General features: G+C 31.6%; 1 protein-coding gene across 1 annotated transcript in view; it reads left to right on the top strand.

The window, feature by feature from the left end:
• LOC104789432 (uncharacterized WD repeat-containing protein C2A9.03-like) overlaps window positions 1-1,340 on the top strand; it is a 5,706-nt gene extending 4,366 nt beyond the window's left edge. The window contains exons 11-13 of the mRNA XM_010515130.2: window positions 23-154; window positions 240-326; window positions 679-1,340. Coding sequence (XP_010513432.2) covers window positions 23-154; window positions 240-326; window positions 679-1,092 — 633 coding nt within the window. The 3' untranslated portion in view covers window positions 1,093-1,340. The remainder of the gene's footprint in view (window positions 1-22; window positions 155-239; window positions 327-678) is intronic.

The following is a 10,006-nucleotide window of genomic DNA, read 5'->3' as shown; positions in this document are numbered from 1 at the left end:
TCATCCTGAACTCGACCTGAAGTTTCTTGTCTTCTCTTTTTACTGCAGTGGCTCACTAAGGCTTATAACCGCAAATAATGACTGTAAAATTCGGGTGTTTGATGCTCAGAGCTTTACACGTGTCAGTGAATTTGCTTTCGATTGGTCTGTCAATGTGAGTTCCAGGCTATTCTCCACCAACAGCTAAATTTTCTAGCTTCCAAATTTCTCTAACTAGAAACACTCTACTATTCTTGCAGAATACCTCAGCTAGCCCAGATGGAAAGCTACTTGCTGTACTCGGGGACAGTACAGAATGTTTGATCTCTGATTCCCATTCTGGAAAAGTAAGTATCCTACGGCTTTATGATAAGAACAAAAAGCTAAAACAAAATACTTTTGTTATTCGATTCACCAAACCAGGGAGTTTGGTTGATGTAAGAGTCTCAACTCTGAACCAAATGCCCCAACCAAAACCTAGAACATCCACACCCAAAACATTCTGCCAGGATAATCTGCTAACTGCTCTCTATTAGCTCACAATAAGCTCAATGCTGCTACATTCAGTCCTAGGCTAGAAACAGTATAGACCTATAGCTAAGAGTTGAGCTGTTGAACTTCTTCAAAGCTTATCATTGTCCTCTTTTTTCTTCTCATCTACATTCAAGTGTTGTAACTGGACTTGGGGTCATGGTGCAGGTTATTTCAAGCCTCAAAGGCCACAAAGACTACTCGTTTGCATCTGCATGGCACCCGAATGGTCTAATCTTGGCAACTGGAAACCAAGACACGACATGCCGTCTCTGGGACATTCGGAATCCATCAGAATCATTCGCTGTCTTGAAAGGAAATATGGGAGCCATCAGAGGACTGAAGTTCACACCAGGAGGGCGGTTTCTGGCCATGGCCGAGCCTGCAGACTTCGTTCACATCTTTGACATGGAGTCCGGGTTTCTACAGTCTCAAGAGATTGATCTGTTTGGAGAAATAGCAGGGATCTCGTTCAGCCCCGACACAGAGGCACTATATGTTGGGGTTGCAGACCGCACTTATGGAAGCTTGATGGAGTTTAAGAGGAAAAAGGATAATCACTATACGGACTCTTTTTTCTGAGAACAGGTGTAGCCGTGTAGGGCACATCTAAAATGTGGTAACAATCTGCCTTAAAGTTTATATGTGAAAAACAAAACATAATTTTGTTTATCTGAGTATCGTGATGGGTCTTTTTTGTTGTAATATATGTTATGTAAGTGTATAAATCAATCAGTGTATGTATGTGATCCTTCTAGTTTGCCATTGTTTTTTTTTTCCCCAAACTCTTAAAAGGATATATTATTATGTCTAAAGACTCTTTCCTTGAAGTCTGCTTGTGTACCAATTAATAAAATAGATGCTTAGAGATATTATGAATTGTATTTATGTTTCAATTGAAGATGCCAAGAGCAATATGCAGTTTGCTCATCAGACCTCTATGTTAAATATTATGTGAGATGTACCGTATAATGCATGGGATCATTACAAAGCGATTTGAGAAAGAAGAACCGAAGAAGCTACCAACCAAACTTGCACAACATCGGGAAAAAAAAAGAATGTTTGTTTGTTGAACAACGGCGTTCAGAAATCAGAAATCTAATCAAGTGTTGAGTATGGATAAAAAAGAAACAAGAATGTGTTGGCCGTTGAGGTTTGGCGATAATCGTATAACCGCCGGTATTTATCTACTTTATATAAGTTTTATTGTTTTTAAAGATCTACTAGATTAAATTGTAACAAAAAAGAAAAAAAAAACATACAAGATAATTTATAGAATTATCGTGTAACCTTTAATTTATATTATAAAAACAACATCATAAAAATGAGATAATCTCATAAGCAGTTAATTTATTTACAAAAGAGAAAGCTTTATAATAAAACGAAGTTAAACTAATGGTGGTGTATTTCAAGAAACTATTTTTTTACTAGATCATTTATTAGTTTATATAGAGGTAAATATTTACAATATTTTTTCTTGTAAAATTAGTAACTTACAATTAGAATTATTATTATCTTTTTATATACATATTATAATTATATTTTATATTTTTGAAATGTTTTAAATTTTAAATTTTGTTTTAGTTATCTTTTTAATTTAAAAATTTGTTAAAAACAAATTTGTATTAGACATGACAAAATCTATCTTATTATATAAAGTTGGATTTTCAAAGTTAGTCATTAACAAGATTTTAACATGTGTCAAGTTATCAATCTGAGATTTTGACATGTGTAAAAATTAATATTTAATAAGAGGAATTTGATTACAACAAAAATAAAATATTTTGTTTTTAAAAATATTAATAATGTAAAAAGATAATTATCAAAAATTACAGAATTTATAAAAAAATACAAAGTTTTTTTTAAAAATTATAAGGAGATTATATATATATATATTTCATAAAATTCAAAATTATGATATTATTTACTTATTTTTAATTTTAAGTTATTAATTCTATAACAAAAATTAGAAAAAGGGATTAAGTAAAATATACAGTTAATTATTAATTCTAAGTTTTGTAAATAATTCTAAATTTTGTAAATATTCACATCTATATAAACATAGATCATCTCATATTTAAATAATTTATTCAAAAACACTACTTTCAACTTTGTTTAATTGGAAATTTTTTTTTAATGGGAATGTAATTTTTTCTTATTTTTTTAAACCAAAATTTTCTCTTTTTTCAGTTGGGAATAGGTAATATTAATATGTTGACCCAAAAAAAAGTAATATATACATATACGTCTTCTTTTCCTAATATTGTATTTTAAAATTTATTTTAGTACTTTTAGATTGTTTTATCTAATTTATATTTTCATCTTTGAATTATTTGAGATTCATATATTATCGTGCTTATATTTTTCTATTGTTTCTTTAATTATGCCAATTTTTTTTTTTTTTATAATTTCTCAACATTGATTGGTTGGTCATAAATCTTTCTTTTTTTTTGCAAACATAATTGTTACCATTATTCATTCAATCCCAAAGGGAGATAACAAGTAGAAGCTCATCAACCTAATAAATGTATAAAATAGGCTAATCAAACACAAGCTTACAACAAACATAGATAGATAGATTGGAAAAACATAAATCATTGTTGATAGATCCATAGAAGCTCAAAGACTGTGACACCTTGGTTTGTGGAAAGGTTTAAAAGAATTGATTTGTCCATATATGTTACCAAAATACACTTATTTTTTCGGTCAAGGGTGCTGAGAGAACTTTATGATGGGTGACCTTCCTGGAAGTGATTATCGGAACTGTGCGAGTAAGGATAAAATACATGAAAAGATCATTTGTTAATTTGTAGGGTCGGTAAGTTTTTAAAGCCTCCAAGACGTAACAAACCGGCCATCGAATATGGGTGGATCCAGAGCCAAGAATAGATGTAGGGCACACTTAGGTTGGTGAGCCCATGGACTGAGATTGGACATGGGCTCACTAAGCAAGGTGGCGGTTGAGGCGTTACAGAGACAGAGGCTACATCATGGTGTGTCAAAGACAGTTCCACGAATACATTGGGAAATTTATCATTAGTTACTATCAAAAGATTTTGTGACATTAGAAAAAGGTTTTTACTTTTATTGGTTGTCGGAACAAGCCATTTTGAGATAGCAAAAAGACGTGAACATTTTCTCTCCACACAGGAGGAGGGCAGAGCCGATGTTCTGTCTATGGTGGAGAATGTTGGACACAAGGTTATCTCCGCAAGAGAAGAAGGTGGAGGAGGTTGGACGCAAGGTTATCTCTCCAAGGTAGGAAGGGGAAGCCAAGGTTCTCTCCATGGTGGAGGAGGTTGGACTCAAGGTTCTCTCCATAACGGATGAGGGCGGAACCGGGGTTTTCTCCATGGTGGTCATACATTATTGTGATGATACATCATTAATTAGTATATTATGTAATATATTTTATTCAAAATATTTTTTGAGCCAACAATTTTAGTAATTAAAAAACTATGCAGAAGTGAAAGTAAAATAGTTGGATTAATGTGTTCATATAGACATTTTCTAGGTGATGATAAAGAATATATTTGTAACATAGAGTATATTTAGGTGTAAAAAAATACACTTTTAATAGTAACATACATAAAAGATTTGTAAATAGATATAAATCAGTGTATTATAACAAAAATAAAATTTATAAATAACATACAACAAATTTTAATATTTTTTTATTAAATTTAATTTAATTTATAAAAATTTAAATCCGCATATCAGGTGGGTCCTCATCTAGTAATTGATAAAGTTAAAATATGTCACAAATCACATGAATTACTAAATTTGGAAACTAAAATTTTTATATATAAAGTAATGCTTTTATAGATAAAGAGAAAGAAAAAAAAGTAATCTTCTATTTTATTTTATTTTCAAATTTTTATAACTTTGAAGACATGGTCCACTTTTGTAATGAATACGTCCATATGTTCGGATCTACCTATTTCAACTTTTAAGCATCCTCCATAACTTGTGAATTATTACATCTGTACATGCATGTGTATTCAGCTTTATTTACCCAAATATCCTTCTTTCCCCATGATTATTTCTTATTTTTATTGTTAATACAGTGATAAATGGTTTTTGTTTTTTGGAATACATATATTGATATACTAATGGTTTATCCCAAAACTAATGATGCATGTGGGTATTATTTTCACACCCTTGATTTCTTTTTTTTTGTAAATTCAAATTATTAATTCGTTTACTTCTACTTTAAAATTAAATGTCACATTTTATACAGTCTCATTTTTTCTTGTAAAATCTAACAAAATTATTGTTACATTAATGAATTTTGTTCATAAAGGGTAAAACACACTTTACGTAATGAAGATGGAGTTATGTTACTATGAAGGTAATCCATACGATAACTTTAATCACTCAAAGCTATTTATTTGGTAGACTGATTAATTATAACTCACTTTTTTTTTAATCTTATACTCCATGATAAGATATCAAAAATGCTGAATCGTTTCAACCTCTTTATATCAAAGAGAGTCAAATTAATGTCACGACAGCTGCAAGCCTCCAACCAACTCATGAACGAGAACCAAAAACGTAATTAGTCTCATGATTATACAAAGACCTTAATTGTAAATTAAGAATTAAAGAACGCAAATCTTTTAAAGTTAGAATAGACGCAAAAAATCAAATGATAGGGGAGACATTAGAATCAATGTAATTAAGTGAGAATAAGAAAGTCAACCCCCATCCCAGGAGGAGTGCAGGTGGACATAAATGCGGACACTGCATTTTTAAGTCGTTCATGTACGGAACACTATTATTGATAGGCTCAACGATGAGAAGCGGCCTGTACGAGTTACAAAGCCTAATCCACGATATAAGGGTTAAGCGGTAGAGAAATATGGATGATTTGGTGTTTTATGTTTTGGTTTTTAAGTTGTTTTAGATAATTCTCTGCTTTGGTATTGTCTCTTAGTGCTCTCTTTATCTTTTTGGGACACAATAGCTCTTTTCCATATAAAAGCAAAAATAAATATTAAGAAAGAGGTAGTTTAAACTATCAAATTTGGTATCAGAACTATATCGCTATTGATTCAGACCATATTGTGGTGTCATTAGCAACCTACGTCCACCATCAATATCACCTTTGATCTGGACCATGTCTTGTGTGGTATCAAACATGGTATGCACTAATAAGGAGAGGATTGAAGACTTGGACGCTAACGTGATGGAGTTGAAGGAAGAGGTTCATCAGATGAACCTAGGATTCTCAGTAGATTTAAGACGATGGAGGCGGCTATTGGCAGGTTAACCGCATTAGTAACCGCCAGTCGTGATAGTGACGGTAGCACTCTACGTTCGACCACGAGGAATACAAATCAGGAGCAGCAATTACAGGCAATGTTTTGTGGTGACACCGCCAATCCGCTCGCAGCGGGGAGGACGGTAAAATTTGAGTTTCCAAAGTTCAAAGGAGGCGATCCAATGGCTTGGTTGAGTAAAGTGAAACAATACTTCGATTACAACCATACTCCAGGACAGGGGCGGATCCAGAAAGAAATTTGATGTGGGGCACAAATTATTTAATAACTAATATATGAAATTTCTATTATAAAATATTAAAGAAATTTAACTTTCTATATTTTGTATATTTAAAATTTATTTTATTTGGTTAAAAAATATATTCAATTGCACACTAGATATATTTAAATGAAAATTATATCTAAATATTAATTATATAAGGATTTTGTGCAGTATATTAACCTTTTAAATCATCATTTTCTTGCAACTTTTATTCTCTAACTCTAAAAAACGTAAAATAAATCAAGAAATCAGAAATAATACACAATATTACCTTTCGTAATCACGGTAAATTTTATAAAATATAGATAAATAGTATATCAAATTGAAGGTCCAACTATGAAGAGTTCAAATCTACATTTAAAATATTAAAAACTAATATATAGAATTGTAGAAATGTTTAGATATTACATGCAAGAGTTATATTATGTATTATTTTTGAATTCATATGATTAATTTTTGTACAAAATCTTTTATTTAAATAGATTTCAACTATATATATATATTAGATAAATTAAAAAATATACATATATATTATACTAATTAACTAGTTTTACAATACTTTTTAAATTTAAATGTAAGTATAATTTAGAGTAGAAAATAATATTAACCTATAAGTAAACATTACAAAAAGAACTTTGGTTGTAGGAAAAAAAGGCAACAAAAAAAGATGAAAGTCAGGAATCGAACTCCTCACCAAAGAAGACGCATGGGGCACCTAGGTAACAATTAAGCTGTGTAACTAAACCAACCAAGTGTATTAGATAATTTTTAACAAGTAGCATGGAGCACATGCCCCACCCCATCACTACATAGATCCGCCCTGCTCCAGGGATCAGAAATTCAGGTTTGCGTCATATCACCTTGAGGAGGAGGCAAACGAATGGTGGCAGGCTACATCCAAGGCACTGCGGGATGATGCTATCATCATCACTTGGCAAGTTTTCGAAGAGAAGTTGTAGAAGGGGAGGATTTCGATGAAACGCTTTCAAAGATCCAACAAACAGGTATCTTACACGAGTACTAGCAAGAGTTTGAGCGTCTTCAGAACAAAATTGAAGGGTCGACACAAAAGGCGTTGATTGGTACTTACGTGGAAGGACTTGATCTGACCATTGCAGACAATGTGCGTATGTTCGTTGCAGATAGTGTTCATACCATTGGACGTAACAAAGAAAAAATTTAATACATACAAAAAATGAAAAATCTCTCTCACGACATCTTAAAAAAGCCTAATTACATATCATGCACAATATAAATTAAGGAGAGGTTAGAATAGAATGGGGAAAATCACGTTTTAAACCTTCAGAGTGTCACTGGGTAGCACTTTAAACCTCAAGAAAATTTCACTAACACTATAAACCTTTAAAATGATTTTACTAACACTTTGAACCTTTAAAATGATTTTACTAACACTTTAAACCTTAAAACTAACTTTCATTTTTGTACCGCCATAATAATAGCGGAATAATAATATCCGTCAACGTGAAATAGTTAAACTATGTTGGTTAAATTAAATTTTAATTAGTTTTAGTTTTTATAAATAAATAAAAAGATTAAAAAAAAAAATTTGTTCATCTTCGTTGTAGACAAAAATTTTACGACGTTACTCTTCACATTATTAATCCTTTTAATAATTGCATCTCCACTGGATTCTGATTCAAATCAATTGACTTCTCGTTGGAAACCAATGAATCTTCTAAATAAGTCGTCATCTTCAATTTTACATTTGTCAAATGTTTTAATCTTACCTCTGATTCTTCATTTTTTTTTCTTTGATGTATTTTAATTTTTTTTTGTCAATCGTAATAAATAATTAAATTAAATTAAATTAATTAAACAAGTATTTAAACCAAACCAGCATAGTTTAACTATTTCACGTTGACAGATATTACTGTTCTGTCATCTTTCATGGCGGTGTAAACAGGAAAGTTAGTTTTAAGGTTTAAAGTGTTAGCGAAATCATTTTAAAGGTTTATAGTGTTAGTGAAAAAATCTCAAGGTTTTAAGTGTTACCCAATGACACTTTGAAGGTTTAAAATGTGATTTTCCTGAATAGAATGTGTTGCGGGTTAATTTTATTGTGCCTGGTTTACAAAATTTGTTGAATTAGATTTTTTTTTTTTTTTTTTTGAACAAAGTTGAATTAGATTCTTTTAAGTTGGTGTTAGACTCAGTTAAAAACTCTGAAGATCAAGTTCTCTCTCATGAACTACCTCATTCTTGGGATTAATTAGTCATACGGTTTAAGTTGAATGTAGTTAGGTCATGTTCTAGTCATTAATTCAAGCTCGATACTACTAATTATGCATTATATAGTAAAGAAAGAAAAGAGAGATGTTACCTCTCCCATCGACTCCATCAAGACTCCATTTTAAAGACAACATGAAGACAAAAACCCAATTATGCAATACTTCAAGATTGTCGACAAAAGACTTCAAGACCAAGACTTCAAAACTAAGAAAATTAAAGACAAAAAACCAATTATGCAACAGTTCAAGATTGTTGACAAAAGACTTCAAAACCAAGAAACGAAGACTTCAGGACTAAACAACAAGAAAAGAACATAAATTAACAAAGGCTTACTCATCTCCTGCAATCTAAAAAAATGACATCTCAACAAAAACTTAAGCAACTTCACACATCTTTGTATAAATAAGGAAGAGAGAGTGATAGGAGAGGGATAATGTTTTTAGAAGCAGTAAATAACTTTGCTAGTGGTTTTAATGTCAAAATGTGTCACAATCCAATGCATATGAATAATTATAAAATGCATTAGGATTGTTTAGACAAGACTTATTACCATTTTGTCCCAAAACTGGCTAAAACCACAATGCTTAGAAGCAGGAAACAACTTTGTTAGCATTTCTAGGGTCAAATTGTGTCACAATTCAATGCATGTGACTAAACATAAGTTTTAGATATGCATTAGGATTGTTTAGACAAGACTTATTATCATTTTTTCCAAAACTTGCTAAAACCAACAAAACATTGCTTGGAAGCAGTAAACAATTTTGTTAGTGTTTCTAGGGTCAAAATCTGTCACAAAGCAATGCATATAACTAATCATAAGAGTTAGGGATGCAATAGGAGTGTTTATACAAGACTTATTAATTCAAATAGCATAGAAGAGGCTAGGTGAAGCAGCATCGACGGTATTTGGAGAGGTAGATAAGTTGATCAAGAGTGATAATGGAAGAACACCGGTTCCAAGCTATGAAGAAGTTTTCTCTTGGTAAATGCGATGTTGCTTTGGTTGGGGTAGGCTGAATTGGCTTCTTAAGAAGTTAGAACTAGATGCATTTATCAATGTTTGCAATTCGTTACGTGATTGTAAACTTCATAAATTGATTTCGAGATGTGTAGTTTACTATATCTTGATCTGATTGTAATCATAGCATGTTTTTGTCTATAACCTTACCACAACTAATTAGGTACAACTATGTTTGCAATGACTACGCACTACAAGAAAACAGGCCATTTACGACTGCATTTGTAGTCGTTTCGTAGTCGCTATTTCATAAATTACGACTATTTTACGACTAAACACTGTTGTCGTAAAACGTTAGTCGGTAGGAAATTCAGTCGTAATTTAGTCGGTAAATAGCGACTACGTTACGACTAATCCACGTAGTCGTAAAAGTAGTCGTAAGGTAGTCGTAAACGTTTACGACTGTTTTGTGACTAAGTTACGATTAATTAAAATGTGAACAGTCGTTGTGTACAGATAGTCGTAAAGTAGTCAGTAAACATTTACGACTATTTGCTGACAGTTTAACGATTAATGCGATGTGAAGGAGATTAGTTTGAGAATAGTTGTGATATAGTCGTCAAATGTAGCGACTACTTGGCTACTACGAGACGACTATTTGACGACTGTGTTGCGACTATGTTAATCTAGATTTAATGACTATTTGAAGACTATAGGGATTAAAAACCAGAATCTTTTTTTTTT

This window comes from Camelina sativa, chromosome 5 (genome assembly GCF_000633955.1).
Source record: "Camelina sativa cultivar DH55 chromosome 5, Cs, whole genome shotgun sequence".
NCBI classification, from domain to species: Eukaryota; Viridiplantae; Streptophyta; class Magnoliopsida; order Brassicales; family Brassicaceae; genus Camelina; species Camelina sativa.
Note: the sequence above shows the minus strand (reverse complement) of the source record. Positions and strands in the feature narration are given on the sequence as shown.